Source organism: Sinocyclocheilus grahami, unplaced genomic scaffold (assembly GCF_001515645.1).
Source record: "Sinocyclocheilus grahami isolate Dianchi unplaced genomic scaffold, SAMN03320097.WGS_v1.1 scaffold889.1, whole genome shotgun sequence".
Classification (NCBI taxonomy): Eukaryota; Metazoa; Chordata; class Actinopteri; order Cypriniformes; family Cyprinidae; genus Sinocyclocheilus; species Sinocyclocheilus grahami.
In genome coordinates this window covers 143,329-162,849 of record NW_015506068.1, presented here as the reverse complement: position 1 = coordinate 162,849, position 19,521 = coordinate 143,329, and the positions used below count along the sequence as shown (strand labels likewise).

Below are 19,521 nucleotides of genomic sequence, written 5' to 3'. Positions count from 1 at the left end.
ACAGACAAATATAGTACATTAGTTGTCTCTTTATTGCATTCAAATGCATAGTTTCCTCTGCAGTCTGTGGAGTAATTGTGAATGAGTAAAGGCACATATACACAACCAACTTTACTCAAGACTGTGACAGTGCTGTGCATGCTTCGCAGGTTTATGTTTATCAAGATTCTGGACTAGCTTCTTGATGTTTCTAGATTTCTGACAAACATGGCAGTGATTTGCATTGAGGTACATAAAGTATTCTTGGGAATTGGCATATAAAATGTGCTTAGTTTTCTTGAAAACAATGTAACACTGCAAAAAAAAAAAAGATGATTTCTTTAAGCAAAATAATTTCTGGGTTGAAATGTGACTCAGACCTTTTTTTCACAGGTTTTGTGAGATTAACCTTTCTAAAAATGCTTGATGTCTTTCAAACAAGTTAATTTCATTACTCCTCAGCATCTGCTGCATATAAATATATACATTTCCTAATGCCCACAGCAGGCTACACACATCTTCAAAACACGAGAGATTAAATGCATCACGATAGATGTATGTAAATATCACACTAAACTATCTAATCTCTTATGCGCATAAAGGTAGGAAAACTAAGATTGAATCTGACACCTGCAGCTCTTTTAAAGAATCTGTTCATGTCAGCTGGCAACTCTTCACTTTCAGGTAATGCTTTGTCTTCGCTGCTCTTCAGTGCCTCCACATCTCCAGAATGTTCATCAATGCCATAGACGGGCTGCTGAGCCAGTCAGTGTCAGAATATTGTTGTACAAAGGGCTACATCTATACAGTGCATAGTATTCCAACACTATAAAAATAGATAATTAAACTGTACAAAGATTACAAATACATTCAAATGGCTATGTGCCATACTTAGTCTGTCTATAAGGCATATTTGTGTAAAAAAGGATCATCTCTAAGTCTATGTTAAACTAGTTTCGGTTATTTGTGTTTATCGTGTTTGCAAATCTAACAAGGAATATTCAGGTGGAAATGCATCTACAGTGCACTCTAAGTGCAACATGAATGGCCACACATTTTTTGCAAAAACAGTGTAACAAAACCTGTCACTAAAGCATTTGAGGGGTTCCAAAAAAAGGAATATAAAATATGCTATCTTGCTGTCTATAGGATGTCACGTAGCACCTAAGGCTTGCAAACCTGTTCTGCACAGTGAGTGACAAGGAAGGTCTCAGTGCAGCTTTTTTGCATAATCATTTGCTATGCATGACATAGCCTACTAATGTAATAAATTAGACAAATCAGATGCTACTCCTAGAACACTCTGTGGTTGAGGTACCAGCCTGTGTTTAACTGACTGGAGTAACAGTCCATTTTCATATGCTGTCAGCTTGAGTTCCATGAGCTGCAAACATTTAAAAGATTGCATATGAACAAAACTAATTACCTTAATGCATTTCAAAGCATCCTAAGAAGTGTTGCATTTTTCAACCCCTACCTTATGAAGAACCTATACTGGATAAAGGGGTCCTGTTGTCTCTTCAATCGGTTCTGAGTTGTGAACAGAAAAAGTTGAGTTAGTTTTGAGTCCTGCTCTGAAGGAGAGTGTTTGTTGTTAAAAAGATGCTGTAATGTTAACATCTCACCACGTAAGGTCCTCTTGGACCTGCATTGATGTACTAGAACGCCTATGAGCAAGGCTCCGCTAACAATTACGGCTGCCAGGACAGATAAACTGGTAATTGCTGCCACCCTCCAGGAATTCGAAGGCTCTATGGGTGGGCCTTAAAAACATAGGACAATGTTACTGGAAGACCTCCAGCTCTTCACACAATACAGAAAGAATCTGACCACTCCTTCTCTGTACGTAAGCTTTGACCTATTGCAAAAAGCATCTACTTGCAATGCATTCTCATGAGTGTTTAACCTTATTCAATAGTGATGGGAATATCGGACCATTTTAATGACTTGAATCTTTCAATCTTGTTTAACAAAATGAACTATTTTTTTATTCAAGTTATCTTGTTCATATGAGTGGATGTAAATTCAAATGTTCCATTGTAGTGAAATTCCCCATTTTCATTCAGTCTTTGAAAATAGTAGAAAGTAGGACATTATAATGCAACCCTGCTTCCGTCTCAATAAATAAATAAATACATAAATAATAGATAAAAAAACAAGTGGTTGCGACTTCATATCACACACAAAAAGATTTTTTTCTAGCAATTCTGAGTTGAGATCTCACTATTTTTACAGTTTCCCGCAGTTCTGAATTTATATCTCACAATTCAAACTTTGTTTCTTGCAACAACAAAAAAAAAAGTAAGAATCTTGAGAGAAAAAGTTGCAATTACTTTTTAAAATTTTCATTCAATGGCGGAAAAATGGCGTTCGTTCAGTTCTCACATGATAAAAGCAAATTAACTCTTGTAGGCTTTATAAAAAAGGGACAAAACTGTAAATGGGGCGGAACCCTTTCAAAATAAGCCTACTTTAGCACTAATAGCCTATGCACTTTTAAAGTATGCCTAATATGTAGGCTACCTGTAAGGTAGCTACTAATATGTACAATTTAGGGACAAATAAGGTAGAAAGATGTACCTTTAGTTTTTGTGTATCAGGGTTACCGCCTTAGTAACAGCTTTTTGTACCTTTTTTATGAGTTCGTGAGCCATATATACTCACATGTGTCACATGATGGGGTTTTCGGGTACTGTTTGCATATATAACAAGGTACACATTGTGCGACATCTTTGTTCCAGAATTCCGATTTCAAACAAAGGGCTGAACCTGCCAAAATTGAAAAAAGAAGCACAAACACAAAAAGGTGTCAAATAGCGGCAGCAAATTACAGCGAAACTGACAAAAACAGCTTCTCCGCACGCGTTTCCCGAGAACTTGGGGTGTGTTCGAGGTTTTGCACAATGGTAATATTTGATGTGTTACTACTGAATAAGACGATCCAAGAGCTTTCTTCGCACTCTGCCTCTTTTTCATATGAAATGCGTTGGGAAATTCCGTTGAAGTGATGTGGTGGTGCACTGCACTCGCGGGGAAACGGTATTACTCATGCTCTGAGTGCGTAAGCAAGTCTTAGCTCGATCACGGCCAGACTGATGCGGCCTCTGAGTGAATGCAAAGTGTCCCACTGCGACAACTGAGGACATGGAAAAGAGACTTTAAGAGAACTAATGGGTTGGCGAAGGAGTCATCAGTGAAAGCTGCGGGGCTTAGGGTTTGTCTTGCGCACATGCTTGCAATCAAGGGAGGTACATTAAAGGAAAAAGCGGTAAGGCAGGTACCACAGAAAGTCTTTCACATAAACAGCTGCGGTCTACATATGATTAACATCTGCAAACTAATCAGCTGCAGTACTCTTGTGACGTGACTTCTAGAACACCGGCATATTCTAATGAAGACTTGCTTTCAAAGGACTTCGTCTTGATGTCTCATCCTTGTGAAATGCGGCGCTACATTTATCACTATCAAATGTAAATGATTAGCCAGAGCAACTTAATTAAAATGAGTGCTAGTGCATATTGAATGTCAAATCTTTTCTTGACAAGTTGTGTGACGAACAACGTAAAGGCCTTCTGCTCAGGTTGATTTATAATCTGATATTGGCCCTGTATGGAGACTTTCAAGGATGCATTAGGCTACTGCATTAAATATTCACTGAAACATAAAGATCTGCATATCTTTATGCCATATACATTAAAGCACATTTTAAAACAGTTCAGGAAGTAGGCTATTGAATCAGATTTCAGTACATTCTTATCTCATGTGGTTTGAGGTTGCGAATGTGGGCTGCTCATCTAAAAGTTAATTCAGACATAGGCTACTGAAATCAGTCCTCACCACTGCGCCCTTGAACAATAGTAAAATAGCAAAGCCTTGTGTTTTATCATGCACACCCAAGCAAGCTAAATGATCAGTAAACATCAGCTTGAATTTCAAGCTGAGTGTCTGTAGTACTCAAGCTTTGTAATCCAAGGACCCCTTTTGTCAAAGTTAATATCTGAAGGTGCCCCTACACAGCCTGGGGTTCTTCCTCTTGCACTTCTGCTGAAATGATGAGGTGCCATGTTTTACTTTTTTTTTCTTTCTTTTTTTTTTACAATGAATTGAATAATTCACAAAGTTGTTTTATTGATGCTTGAAAAGTTATTTGTTACCAAAACATTTTTTAAAGAAAAGTAATATAATCAAATAGCCTAATTAAAAACAAAACAAAAATATATATAGGCTATTTGTATTAATTAAATGTGTCAGTTTTGTTTGCAAAGGTTGTATGCTGCACTGGGAAAAAAATCAGTCAATTCTTGAATTATTTTCTTAATTTATTTGTTAATTATAATTATACATAATATGAAGATGTTTTGCAGCCACCTTGGAAGTTTTTGTAAGGCCCCCTAGTGGGCCAGATGCCCCTAGAGAACCACTACAGTATATTGATGATTTAAGCATGTTTTGATGTTTATGATTAAATTCATAAGACTTTAAATCTAATTTCCTCGTTGTAATGTAACTTTGTGACATGACATGACATGAATCAGTTTTCTGTCTGTATTAAATCACTGCTTAACTAAAGCCACTGAATATAACAAGGGCATATGGGCACTTTCCAAGACATTGCCTAAGACTTCTCCATAGCAGACAATCCCTTTTTTCATTCCTGCAAGTGTTTTTACAATTAAAACTGTTCCAGCAGTAACATACACATGGCAAAGTAACAAAGGCACTACAAGCTTCATGTTCCTCATGGAAAGTTGAAGCCTCTTGTTCTCAGCTGGGCACAATACAACCCACGGAGCGGGCGGGAGTGAAATAAGAGCATTGGAATGCGGAACCGGTGGGAACTGTAACTGGTAAAGGAAGCTATTACGAATGAGGCAGTTCATCGTCATTAACTCCACTGACTCCACGTCTCGCTATAGAGAGACTCATGTATGTGTTCATAGCAAGAGGACAAATGAGACATAAAGGTTGGGACTTTCCTCACCAGCAGAAAAATACATAACAAACGTCACACATACGCTCTATGTCATAACATAGACATATTAAGCAAGTAACTGTGAATATTCTTACTTTTATCCGCGTTTATTCCATGAATAAGCGTGGCGATCAATAGAGTAATCCAATAGAGGCAACGCAACATAGCACCGGAATCCATTGAGCTTTATATATATTGAAATCCCACAGCGATTTCAAAAGATTAAAAGCCACAAATGGGTTTCAAGCATAGCAAAAGCAGCGCGTGTGAATGACCCACCCCAAACTTTCAGTCTTGTTTTAATAGCGCCCACACCCACGCGTTGGATTCAACTCCTCTATGAGTCATTTCCTATGTACTGTACTGAGATTCTGTGGCTGTATCTCAAAAGCTTGTGGGCCGTCTATGTAGTAGACAGCGTTTAGGGCATCCGCGAGACTTAAAATGAAGTCTAACCCACGTCAAGAGTTTCCCAGCAAACAAGAACGTTTTACTAACGTTCCCTTTAAGTCATGAAAACGTTATTTCTGGATGTTCTCCGAACATTCCGTTTTTAAAGTTTAAAAAGCGTTTTTACTTGGTTATGTAAACATTAAGAGGAACGTTCCATTTTATGATTTTGGAGACATTATGCGAATGTTCGCTTTAGACGAATGTCCAACTCAAATGTTTTAGAAAAGCATTCCATAAACGATTTATGCATGTGCCTGTGCTTTGAGAACGTTATTAAAGAACTTTGAACAAACATTCTATTATTGTTAATGGGAAAATGTTTGTTCATAACTTTCTGAGAACGTTCCCTTTTAGCAGGGTTAATGAGAACACAATCCTTTAAAAAATGTATATGTGATTTTAACATGAAGTTTGATTTGGTGTAATGGTTCTTATTATTGTTCACATGCAATGCAAAATATTAAGCACAAGTTGCGACCAGTTCCTGAACTCAAGACACTCTTCTACCTGTTCTTTTTTGTCAATCATCAGCATACATCTGGACTATGGTAATCCCTGCTGGACTGGTACTCCCGATTTTTACGAGCAGCTTCTTTTTAGTGAGTCACACTGCTTCAGGTGTAGTGCCGAAATGTGCACCCTGCCAGATTATGCACCCCCTAGGTAGGTTTAGGGTTAGGGGTGGGGCTGGGATTAGGCAATCAAGTAGCGACTTCAACGAGGGGGTGCAGAATTCGGCACAACACCAGCAATATTTCATAGCAGTCATGCCACATGGACATCAGCACAGTGACCGAGAAGCGACGAGGGTTGATTGAGCAAATGTGAGCTCTTGATAGAGAACAAGAGAGAGAAAATCAATATTTACCCTGCCAGATTATGCACCCCCTCGTTGAAATCGCTACTTGATTGCCTAATCCCAACCCCACCCCTAATCCTAACCCCTCCCCCACACCTACTCCCAAACCTACCAATACTAGGGGGTGCATAATCTGGCAGGGTGCAAATTTCGGCACTACAACGGTCCTAGAATCTCTGTATTCACAGCACGACACAGCACTACGAGTGGAAACCCGTTAATGATGGTAAACGCACATAAACAGCCTGTTTGCTGACAAGTGTCGTTTTTACTTTCAAGAGCTACATTAACGTGAAAAAGACGCCAATTCTCTAGTAATAAGAAATATCCGCCTTTATAATATTGGTGGTCTTGTTGACGTAAATATTTGTTGTCAGACCTATCAAGAAAACAACTTAAATGAATACACGTTTAAACCAAGTACTTTTTGTAAGAGCACGAACTAGAGACCCCAGTCTCCGCGCACAAAATATGTTTGAGCAAAATAGGCACATTAAAGTCACTCCACCCAACTACGTAATTCACTGTCACTGGTCCAAGCGAGCAAACAACAGTTCAGTGTTTGGCAGACACACAACACAGACTGCGAAGAAAAGCAGTACGGCATACAGTTACTAATACGATCAGAACTGCAAAACCATGGGTGCAGGGAAAAACTTAAGGTCAATTGCGCAATATAATGAAAAACATTTACATATATATTCCGGGCAAAAAATTGCAAGTTTAAAAAAAAAACCGCGTGGTAGGTTTTATTTTCTCCCCAGGACTGCTTCCCATGTGATCCTCTTCTAATAGTATGCAACTATACATATCTATCTAAACCATCTGAAGTTACTAAAGACACATGCATTGTGCAAATAGGATTGTACTGGCAGACAAGATATGCACTGCTTTCCAAATGTAATATTACAGTTTCAGTTCATCCTTTTGCACTAAGTACAACAATAACATCGCCATTAAAATGAAAAGCCAGATTCAAGCAAATCAATCTTCAATGCAAAATCACAACACAAAACCACACAACAGCTTTAACTGGTAAGGTAAAACACTTGCATAAAATACATTGCGTAATGTCTGTAAATGTGTTGTCTAGGTTGATATCAAAGCAGAGAACTGGGTTCACAAATAATTTTATACAATTTTTATTTTATTTTTGTGAAATTGTGCAATAGTTATTGACATACGTTGGTGATATATCGGTTATGGGCACAGTATGGTTGGATATCTACTGAGAAATTTTGTTCATGAATATTTCTTGGACTCCAAAGTTGATTTCTGTTTTGTCTTTTTAAGATCACTGCACCACCATCTATGCTTCTAATTGTGCAGCTCTCCTCTTTCCACCCAGTACCCATCACATCTGTTCATTACTAACTTTAAGGGGTTCAATAACAGAGAGTGTCACCATAGAAACTGACTGACTCACTAACTACATTACTGGATAGAGTTACTGTACGACTCAAACGGATAAGGCCATAATTGTCAAAACAAAACAGTTTCTTTTAACTTTAAATGTCACTCATATTCTGTGGAGTTACGACATTTATGATATATTGAAATCTGAGCAGATACAGATTGCTTTCCTCTTTGTTTTTTTCATGGTCATTCAACAAAACGCAGATTTAAAAAAAAAATTATTTGCAGTACTTTAAAGAACACACAAAAAGTAAGAGACAAAACTCAATGGATTCCTCTGCAATGAAGAAGCACTGCTTGCGTGCTGTAGACCATGACTACTTCCCAATTGTTTCCATTCTGTCAATGTCTGTTTGGTCACTAGCACCACCTATCACAGATGGGAGTGAAAGTGGCTCTCTAGATGGGAGTGAAAGTGGCTCTCTAGAGCATTTTAAAATACCATATCATGGTAATCTTGTGCTTCCAAGACCACTTCATCCCTTCGTTTCTCATCTACTTTTTGCAGTTCATCAAAAAGCCCACACTAAATTAAGTGATGTAGATGCGGTGGAAGTCGTTTGCTCCGAATGCAGCATTGCATTTGGGGCACTTCCTTTGGCGAGTGTCGTAGCGCGTCTTCAAGCATTCATAGCAGAAGACGTGGAAACACTTGGTGAGGACAGTCTCCTTATCTCGGGTATTACAACAGGGACAACGTAATTTAGCCTAGAAATGAGAAAACAGTCAGGTCAGCCAAAAATAATACAGTATTAAGATAATATACCAGTCATTAAATGCTTGAAATTAATTTCATAGACACATTAATTGTGCTTATATAAAAATATTTTTTTTAAAGGATGAGTTGGACCAAATAGTACAGGAAAAGCAGCCAACTAGCGGCCAGCACACATGGGGAAAAAACCCATCCCAGTTGGATTCCTCAAGATGTTGGCTGGAAGAATAGCCACAGTGTGTAATCTACTCAAAGTGTGGCTACTATTAAGAAGTTCAAATTATATGATAGTTTGACCTAGTTTGGTCACAACATGTTTCCCATACTTCCATTTGTGTTTTCATAACTTTGATGACTTCATTATTATTGTAAAATTGTACAAATACATTTTTTCTAATTGCTTTAAATAATATATTTACAAGTTTGGGACAAATATTTCTAAATAAATATAAATATATTTCGAAATCGAAATCTTGTTAAACATTATACTTAGTATAGTATACTTAGTCTTACTGTCACTGTTGATCAATTAAATGCATTTGCTCAATAAAAGTACTCATGTCTTCTTTACTCATGCCCCCAATATATAAAATGAGTAGGTACTGTGTCTGAAATTTTTACTGACCTTATACTGATTAATTTCTTCTTGCAGAATCTCATCAGCATCTGTGTACACCTCAACTTTCTTCTGTTTCTCCAGCTTACGTCGCAGTCTGGACAAGTCCTCCTGAGAAGAACAGCACAGTAGAAGAGTTTCACACACATCGTTCTCACTCATTTGTATCCCAAACTTTTCTACAATACATGTGCCCATGCACCTGTGCTTTCTTGAGGTTGACGCTCTCCCTCTCACGGGCAGTTCGGTTTTCTAGTACTGAGGCTTGGATTTCCCTCAACTTGGTCTGAGTGTGTTCCAGCTGTACTTTAAGATCCTCGGCCAACTGGGCCGCCTCCACTGCCTGAGCCATCGTGCAAAAAGACAAGCATTAATCACACATCTGGAAATGTATGCTAACGGTTGGCTAAGTTGAGTCATGGTTGTCATGGACATGAGAACAGAGGTGGGCGTCTGTGATCTTTCCGGTTTTACCTTGCGCTTATTGAGCTCCAGGGCTTGAGTGCGCAGTGCCAGCTCCTTCTCCAGAGTGACCAGTGTGCTCTGCAGGACACCCTCCTTTTCTTCTAATTTCTGCACTACCAGCAGCTGAGCATCCACCTGGGAGAGAGTTAAAGAGCAGATGATACAACTACATCAGTATTTATTTCTTTTCTTTAAACAGAAGTTGTAAAACATTATTATGTGCAGATTTTATGCCTCAAAATTGAGAGGTCCATGAATTTTAGCTTTCTAGCAGGGATGAGCCGACTATTTGTCTGTCAACCAACTAGATTTTTTTCTAATTTTAACTTTATTTTTTAGTGGCGGTACATTAAATGTGATCAATTAGCAGACTTTTATCTGATTTCTGCTGGTTTCCATTTTTATGGACATTTTTGAAGGTTAATTTTGTGTATTCATGTGCTACAAAAATTTGAGTAAAGATGGCATGCTATGTTAAAAATATTGACCCCTATGATCAAGTCATATGTCTACTGAGATACCATCATCTGAACAATTTCTGAAGGCAACGTAGATATATACATTGCTGCCTATGATATCCCACCATCATGTATTCAATTCCATGACAGTTGATGTTTTTAACTTTTGAATTCATATCTAGCAAGAAATTAGTATTATAGCAGTTATGACCAAAGTTTTCTCTATTTTGTTGCAGATCATTAGACCGTTAGGCTGCCAAACAAGCCTGTCCAAAATCAGTTTTGTGTGATACCTTTGTGTGCAAACGCTGCCTGCAAAGTCACTGTCTGATTGGGCAGTTAGGTAACAAGTCAGCCTAAGCTTCCAGGTGTAGCCAGTCAACTCGCCTGCCATAGAACCCACCGACTAGTAGATTATGAAAATATGTTTGTTTTGCACATTCCTAAATTCACGTGTGGGTGCATGGTGATTGTATGTCAAATGTTATTTTTTTTTGCGTACCTGGGTTTTGAAAGCAAGCACTTGGTCTGCCAATTCCTCTTTCTCCTCCCGCAGAAGCTTATAAATCTGGTTGGATTTGATTCTCTCACTCATAAGTTTGAAGTTGGCATCATCTTTCTCTCGCAGCTGCTGCATGAGTCTGCTGTTCTGCTCCTGCATGTCTTCAAATGCCTGTCCCGTCACATCCATCTCACTCAGCAGAGCCTCTTCCTCCTGAAAGGTCCACACGGGCACTATCAGTTCATCTGCTACAGAGGCTATTGATCTAGATTGATTTTAACACAAATGTTGACAATACATTTGTTTAACTAGACACCTGTTTAGTAGCAGCCAGTTTTTTCTGCAAGTGTTCAATGGTCTCCTCGGCCACACGGATCTTGCGGAGAGCATCTTCATCTGCCAGCTTTTTGCTTTCCTTTCTTTCCCTCTCCTCCAGTTCCCGCACTCGCTGCCTCAACTCTTCCACCTGCCACACAATGCTGATGTTAGCATTAAGACAAGGACCACCCCAAGTGAATTGCATGTTAATTGTTTCGCCACACAGAAACACAGCAAATTTTAGCTTCTTTTTCTAACATACTTCTGCTTTGGACTTCTTTTCTGCGGCCATAAGTTGCACTTTATCTCGCTGCTCCTTTGGGGCTGATTTGTACATGTCCAGCAGTAGTTTCATTTCCTTCTGAGATTCCTGAGCTTTTCTGTTGACATGATGCAAATGATGTGTGGGAAAAGTGACTCAGATGTGAAGTTCATTAAATGCTATACAATATGAGGTGATATTACAGTTGCCCAAAATAGAGAACATTAAAATACAACACAGAAAGTGCTGTCTGTCTTCAGGTTTATATTTTGTGTGTGTATATATATATATATATATATACACATATACATATATACATACATATACATACAGTGGGTATAGAAAATAATCACCACCCTTTAAAATAATCACATTTTGTTGCTTTGCAGCCTGAAATGAAGACTGTATACACACACACTTTAATTAAAATAAATGTCACTTGCTTTGATAGTACATGCAATGCAGTGCATTTTTAAGCAGAACTTAAGTGTCCAAATATTTTTGGGGCCAATTCAAATCAATTATGATCCATTTAGATTCAGCATGATTGATAAAAGTGTAGACATTATTATAGGAAGTCAAGTAGCACTGAGAATCATGATGTAGGCTGAAAAATAAGACATACTTGAGCTCTCCTCTAAGCATCTTCAGTGTGTCAGAATCCTTCCTTTTCAGCTCCTCACTCCGCTGTCTCTCCCGCTCTCTCTCTCGCTCCCTCTCTCTCTCTGCCTCCCTCTCTCTCTCCCGTGCCCGTTGCCTTTCCAGCTCTCTCCTTCTCTCTTCCTCCTCCTCCTGGTCCTCATCTTCCTCTTTCTTAACTACCAGTCCTCCGTCACCCACGCTTTCTTCCAACATCAGTGCACCTGCCTCTCCACTCTGGCACTTCAACTGAAAAACAACAGGAGTGACATTACACAGAGAACAATATTTAGTTAAAATGGAATCATTTTGAAGACACTAACAGCCCACATATGCAATAACAGATGTGTAGTTAATGGAAGATTAGCTAGTAAAATGTTTTGGAAAAGTTTTTTTTTCTTTTTGTTTAACAACAATTTAATAATGATTGAAATTATTGCTTTTGTTGTTTGAAAACAAGCTATGTATTGTTTCATAAACATATACACACACACACACATATATATATATAGGTTAAATGAGTTTATTTTGCTTTGGCTACAGTAGGTAATTCTAGTGGTGACAACAACCATGCACGTCACTTCTGCATGCTGCATCTTACTCTGTGAGATAAAGTGTCACTCTTTTCATAGCTTTTGCCGGCTCTGAGACACTTGCATGTTATTTCTCCTGCTCTTTTTCTAGCAAAAATTCACTCATCACTAAATGAAAACTTAAAAGTGAAGACCTGATTATTTCAGGAGCCTTATCACAAGTTCATTGTTTTTGAATGTCGGTGCTACTTCTGCTATATTTTCACACTTAAAACAATAATTTGGTATTCCTCATGTACCATTGTCCTTTTATGCTAAGAAATAAGTCCCCTGGCAGTTCTCTCCCAAGTGGTTCCACTGCTGCCAGCACTCAAGTCTGAGTATGATTCAATGGGCTATATAACACTTTTAATTGTCAGGAAAATACTTGTCTTTAAAAGTTTTGGTTCAATATACTTACCTGTTGATCAAAAATATCCTTAAACCTATACACTTTTTTTTTAGTTAGCAACTTCCAGGACGGTGTACTCATTTTTGCAACAAAATTGTATCACTTTGATATGAAAATCTTATTTTGCTGAATAATTTTGCCATTCTTCTTTGGTAATTGATCAAGCAGGCTTGTTGGAACATTACATCTCCAAAGAACCCTAACATGTCTTCTAAGTAAAGAGCAATTGCTGAATTTTTTAAGTTTTAGAGGGGGTGTACTCATTTATGCTGTGCACTGTATGTATGTAATCATTGTGATCGAATGTTTCCATCTTAAATTTCTGTTATCGTGGGAAATCAAAAAACTGTCAATGGAGACCAGCATTAGCAATACCTTGTTTATTTCCATCTGTGTCTCACGAAGTTTTCTCTTATATCTCTGCACATCACCTTTCAGCTGATGATTATGGTTTTGAAGACTGCTGATTAAATGTCTCATTTCTCTGTTTATTGGGCCTGAAGTCAATGAGAGGGGAAATATTTCAAGAAAAAGCCAAGAAGAGATAGTGATGCTTACAGTCATTCAAATAACAGTGGCAAACGTCTTGGTTTATGATGCTTAGTAAAACGTAAACAACAATGAAGAAGAGAAGTGATGACAGGATACACCACCCCCACAGATTTCCTTGCTGCAGCCATGGTTACTGTAAAATAAATGGGCCTTGGGAAAATTCACCAGTAAGGAATCCCACCTAACCCTTAGGGCATGACAACCAAAACGGATCAAATAAAATCACTTGTATGCGTGATGCTACCTGCTTGCTCATTGGCTGCAAGATTCTGTTCAAACTCGATCCGTAGCATTTCATATTCCTTGCGCACCTGGGCCAGCGTGTCCTCTAGCTGGATGACCTCAGTGCGTAACTTTTTCTGAAGAGACAACTCATCACTCTACAAAGAGAGAATGGGATTCAAACACTCAGAAAAACACTCAGATATAACTATAAGCAATCATTTCTGTCCTGTCATCTCTCTTACTTCCATGTGCTCTATCTGCCGCAGGTGAGCGTTTTTGGCTGTAAGCAGCAGAGCTCTGGCTTCATCCAGCTGGGTCTTCACACTTAGAGACTCATTGTACAGCAGAGAGAACTGTGATTGGAGGCACTTGTACTCTGGCGTCTCCTTCAACACATCCTCTGGTATATTCCTCAGATCCATCTACAAAGAGATACAGAGGTCAGGTAATGCGTCATGAAAAATAAAATCCCTTTGATATGCCCTCACCCAGCTTCCTGCTTCAACAGGAAATACGTTGAGACACAAAAGAAAACTATTCTCATCAAATAATGCAATGGGGTCATTACTGGGAAGTTTGAGATGATGTTGTACTCTCAGTAAACTCTAACACCTTTAATTTCTCTCCCTCCCGAACAGCTTCCTGTAGCTCTTGCTGCAGTTTCTCAAGCTCTGCCATGCGGCTGTTGGCAAGTTCCTGGTTCTGCTCCAGTTCAGCATTAAGAGACTCAAACTGAGAGTAGAGTAAGACATATTGAACAAACTGATGTACAATGACAGATTGGAATCAGGTCTACATCATTCCAATAAACAAATTTTTGTAAAACTACACAGATAATTTTTTTAAAATTGTTTTAGGTAACCATTTTTGAAGTACTTTAAAATATTAAATGGAAATGAAAAATATTGCCTTGGCAAATAACTGAACTAAGCTTAAGTACTACAATTACTAAACCTAAAACTTAAAATTAAATGAAAGCTAAATACTTAAAACTAAAAGCTAACAAAAATTACAAATAGCACATAAAATTACTTTAAAAGAAGAATGAAAAAAAAGCAAATACAAAATATTAATAAATACTATAGTAGCATACAGATAATACTAAAATACCGCTGTTTCACACTTTACCTTCTGTATACTTAGTGTGATTTGACCACCTGGTAATCCACCTGAACTGCCAGTGGCATGGTAACCGGTATTAAGCTGATTTGGGCGGAAAAAATGAATACACATTAAAGAAATCAACACAAAAAAATACATTAAAAAAATTATTAATACTCCCCATATTCAAACCACAAACAGATTAACATCACTGCATTATAATATTGTATCAAATTACTGTATGTTTTGCCTGTATGTTTCTCTGGTTCACTGTGTCTACAGTAAATTACAATATTTGTAGTATAAAATCCTGCAGTACAATTTCCTTTCTTAAAAGGAAGTACTGATAGACATGCAAACAACACATAATTACTATGATGATGATGAATTGCAAAAGAAATACATTGCATGAAAACTGAAAATATATGTTTTATTTCTGAGACGAAGGAAAAGCTGACCTGCTCCAGAGCTTCTGCTAGGTGTTTATTCAGCTTCTGCTCTCTCTTACGAAGTTTTTCAATGTCCCACTGCAGATCCTCCACAGCTGTTTCCATCTCAGACACTTTAGTCTCTGAACTTGTAACTTTGTCAATCAGTTCATTATACTGTGGAAGCAAAGACTGGTCTTAAGGACAGCTCAGGGTACAAGATACACATCTTTCAAACTGTGATAGGCCGTTTTATACTGATGCTTAAAAAAAGGTTTTTATATACACTCCCATTCAAATGTTTGGGATTGGTAAGGTTTTTTAATGATTTTAAAAGTATCATATGCTCACCAAGCAATTACTCCAGTCCTTAGAGTCACATGATCGTTCACAAGTCATTCAAATATTCAAATAAACATTTCTTAGTATGATTCAATGCTGAGTAGTACGGTGCAATATTTTTATGAAAACCATGATACATTTTTTTTTTGTGAATTCTTTGATGAATAGAAAGTTGAAACAAAAACACCACTTATTTGAAACAGAATGTTACTGTAACAAAGCCTTTACTTTTAATCCATTTAATGTGTCCTTGCCGAAACCTTTTAATTTCTTTAAAACACTGATCCCAAACGTTTGAACGGTAGTGTAACATTTAATAAATATAAATAGAATAAGGTCAAACAAAACTAGGTAAACAGATACCTCCAATGACATTTTGTGGTGTTTCCCTTGAAGGGAGTAAGCAAGATCTTGCAGTCGATTATGTTCCTCTAGAAGTGTGCGGTTTGTGGTTTGTGTCTCTCGCTGACTGTCATCCTCACAAACTGATAAGAACAAAGTGCAAAAGTTTAGTGTAGTGTTTGTTCAGACAGTGATCAAACTAAAACTTTTAGAGATGCTTTTTTCTATAATAAACAGTTTGTGCTTCGAGAATCACACAAAATTCATTCTTATTTTACCAGCTGACTGCACTCGGGTACACAGCTCATCAATGGTGGTATGCAGACGGTCAAATATGCAGACCAAGCAGGCCACAGCACCCTTGCTGAACTGCATCCTGTCCTGTAGCTGCAGTGTGAGCTCCTCCTCACTGCTATTATCCAGAGTGGCCAGGAAAGCCTTTGCACTCTCGCTGAGAGGTGGTGGAGGGGCTTTAAAAAAAAAAAAAAAAAAGACCAAAAACAATATGAATGTGAATTGTAAAAGCTGCTATGAACAGGTTCTGTATGGCCTAGCAGCTAACAGACAGAAGATGTATTCATGTTTTACATTTCAATTTTGATCCTTTATTAAACGTGCAAAGCAGGAGTCACCAAACTCTGTCCTGGAGGGTCGGTGTCCTGCAGAGTTTAGCTCCAACTTGCCTCAACACACCTGCCTGGAAGTTTCAAGCATACCTAGTAAGACCTTGATTAGCTGGTTCAGGTGTGTTTGATTAGGGTTGGAGCTAAACTCTCCAGGACACCGGCCCTCTAGGACTAAGTTTGGTGACCCCTGCTGTAAAGACTGAAATGTGAAATACTAATCAGAAAAATCTAATAATTTCTTCAAATCTAAAATAATTTGCACGTGTTGTTTCTTGAGTATCAGATTTGATACGTTAGGATTTTTTATGGCTTATAAAATATGATAATACGAGGATAAAGAATTCATACTCAAGGTCAAGGAGGAAAAAAAGACACCTCAATTTTATTCAGAGACCCTGAGCAAAAACATGCAATTTGTTGCAGACATAAAAAGATAAGATGGAATTCTAATTTCATCCTGAAATATTACTAACAATATAAAAGTTATTCTAATGTTTAGTTCATAAAAAATAGTACAAATTTCACAGCAAAAAGACACATCTGCCTTGACCTGAAAGAGGACATTTTTAGAATTGTAAAAAGGCCTTTTATTTGCTAAAGAAGAATAAATTATCAATCAGACAACAGAAGCATGCAGTAGATAGAGTGCAACTGTTTTTTCAACAAGTTTTGATAATGTTGATAATTTACAGGTTTTGAAAGTGCATATCAATATGAAACAGTAGGCTTTACAGGGTTAATAGGATAACTAAAACAATAAATATCAACATGATATAAAACCCTGTTGTACTCAATCTACAGCATGCTTTCGTTGTTTGACTGACAGTTTAATTTTTAGCATGTAAACAACCTTTTGTACAATTCTAAAAATGCTTTATTTTTACATATTTGTAGATATATATGCACATAGTGTATTGGAGTCTAACTCCTTGCATGTTTACCGGAAATTCCATCCTTCACTGCTTCATCAGCCAGCTTCTCCTCAGAGTCAGGAAGCTGCTGTTGCTGCTCTTGCTCCTGTGTCTGTTCCTTTTCTTGCACTGGTTGTTGCTTTTTATCTTCTTCCACCACCTCAGCTGAAAATGGAGGCTGGGGGAGGCCATCCTCACCTTCTGTTGGAGCTGGCAAAGGAGCAGAAGGTTTAGGAGCAGATGATGGGGCTGCAGCAGGAACAGGGACGTCTGGAACAGGAGGGGTGGCAGGGGTCTGGACTGGTGCCGGGGCATCCTTAGGCTCCACGCGTTGGAGCAGATCATGGATATTTTCCTCAAGCTGTGAGAACAGAGAGTTCAAATATTCTTGTTTTGCTACTCATTTTATGTGCTAAAGCAATAGAATAGTGGCGAACCTGAGTCCAGCAGCGGTTGACGATAAGCAGGGTGGTGTCATCAGTTGCCTGCCTCTTCTCCAGCTTCTCAATCTTCTCCCTCAACTCATCCTCCAAAGCCTGCCTCTGTTCAAGCCGTTCGCAGAGCTTCTTGTTCTTGAACTGAATAACCTTCATGTCCATCTCCTCCTGCAAAAGACAATATGGGGCAAAATTACAGAAGCTTCAACAGACAATGTGGAGAAGTCAATCTCGTCTACAAAGGTTTTCAAGATTGTGACAGAAATACTAACGCTGACAAGTTTGGGGACTCTAAAATTGGATTTTAAAAGAAATTAATACTTTTATTCAGCAATAAATTGATCAAAAGTGATAGAAAAAAAGTCATGATAGCAACATTAAACGAACCGTAGAAGAAACTCCTCCAATGCGGATGGGCTCGATGAGCGTAGTAGTAGTCTTCTCCTCTTTCTTCAGCTTTTTTTCAGGAGGGTCAGGTGGACTATCCCCTCCTGAGGGGCGCTTCCCACCCCCTGTGGCAGACATGCTTCCCTACAAAATTCACGTAGTGTTAAACTCAACTTTAAACAGATTACTATTATATCATTAAGACCTTAATCACAGACAAATTATCGGCAGATAGATAGCATTATTAAACCTTTTAAAACTGTCATCATTTACTGTTGTTCCAAACCTGTGTGACTTACTCTTTTGTGGAACACAAACAGAGGTAGGTGTTCGGCACAATGACAGCCTCAGTAATAATTTCATTGTGTGGAAAAAACGATGCAGTTTCAGTTTAAAGTAAATGATGGCTGACATTGCCACTTCTAAACACAATATTTCCTTTTGTGTTCAACAGAAAAGCATGTTATTTGGAATAACATGAGGGTGAGTAAATGATTGAACATTTCATTTTGGGATTCACTATCACTTTACGTAAGACTATCAGTACTAACATTATCAAACAAGACGCTGTAAAGAGATTTTGCATATATAATATTCACCGAAGTGGCCTAAAATTGTCTTTACATAGTCAATATATGAATCTGTTCTCCCTTAACAAAACTAAATGGTGAACGATAATGATATGATTTAAACAGAAACAACTGTCACTTAACGAATTTGAGATTTTCTGATATATCAATGCTGGCTAACGACGACGATCTAATTTTTATTTATTTGATTTTTTTTTAAATAATGAAGCCAACAATAAAAGACGCTTTAACAGTCATTTGAATCCTATCACATATTTGTTTTAGAATAAAATGTTATTTTCTTCATTCATTTCAAGCAACCATGGCGCTTTAAGTGAGGTTAGCTTCAATGCTAGGTAAAGCATAGCAAGCGAGCTACAACCGTCAAAGCATAGGCCTTTTTATAGTACAAATTACAGTGCGTTATAACTATATGTCATAAGCAATACGACAACGTTTTAGCAACCTCACTGTTACAAATGTGTATTAAAATGTTTGTTTTAGTGATTTTCTTTGCACCCACAAACAAACCTCCACTTCTGCCGGAAAACAGGAAGAACAGTAGAATGCGTGAACACTGACACTACAGGAAAAAGTATTGTCTGTCAAAATAAAAGTGAGCGTGTATAGACCTTGTTTTTATACAGTCTATGGTTGAAACGTTTTTGTTTGTAGCACTCATACCTTTTTGGACATTTGTTGTAATCACAGATGTATTTGCTCGATTGAGCGATTTGAATAACTTGATTGTTGTGCACTCTTTCGTGCTGGTCTGATGCATTACGTCACTTCCCCTAAATCGCAGGGTGAAAATAAAAGTTCTCAAACGTTTTCTTTCAAATTAATTTATTCCTTGATTCGTAGAAAACAAATGTAATAAATACAATAATTACATTTTATTTCTATTTTTTATCGTTTAATTTAATAAAATAAAAAAAAGTTTTCATCAGAAAAGAAAAAACA

General features: G+C 37.8%; 1 protein-coding gene and 1 long non-coding RNA gene across 4 annotated transcripts; both read right to left on the bottom strand.

Moving 5' to 3' along the window:
- Positions 1-12: 12 nt before the first annotated feature.
- Positions 13-5,245, bottom strand: LOC107563785 (uncharacterized). Its single transcript, XR_001606143.1, has 5 exons — positions 5,047-5,245; positions 2,644-2,748; positions 1,605-1,742; positions 1,457-1,509; positions 13-1,363 (listed from the first exon to the last, which is right to left on the bottom strand). It is a non-coding gene; the product is annotated as an uncharacterized lncRNA (long non-coding RNA).
- A 2,288-nt stretch (positions 5,246-7,533) lies between these two features.
- LOC107563784 (E3 ubiquitin-protein ligase BRE1B-like) lies at positions 7,534-19,344 on the bottom strand. Of its 3 annotated transcripts, none has more exons than XM_016248735.1 (20): positions 19,243-19,344; positions 17,990-18,133; positions 17,603-17,770; positions 17,196-17,526; positions 15,907-16,098; positions 15,650-15,771; positions 14,975-15,121; positions 14,544-14,618; positions 14,028-14,147; positions 13,658-13,837; positions 13,435-13,570; positions 13,014-13,135; positions 11,641-11,903; positions 11,016-11,133; positions 10,752-10,901; positions 10,436-10,648; positions 9,485-9,610; positions 9,213-9,353; positions 9,020-9,121; positions 7,534-8,387 (listed from the first exon to the last, which is right to left on the bottom strand). In XM_016248735.1, the coding sequence occupies exons 1-20, from the start codon at positions 19,252-19,254 to the stop codon at positions 8,211-8,213; spliced, it is 3,039 nt and encodes a 1,012-aa protein (XP_016104221.1). In that variant the 5' UTR covers positions 19,255-19,344; the 3' UTR covers positions 7,534-8,210. The 3 variants fall into 3 exon arrangements, with proteins under 3 accessions (XP_016104221.1, XP_016104222.1, XP_016104223.1); XM_016248736.1 differs by lacking the exon at positions 19,243-19,344 and adding an exon at positions 19,090-19,156; XM_016248737.1 differs by lacking the exon at positions 19,243-19,344 and adding an exon at positions 19,082-19,103.
- Between the last annotated feature and the right edge of the window lie 177 nt (positions 19,345-19,521).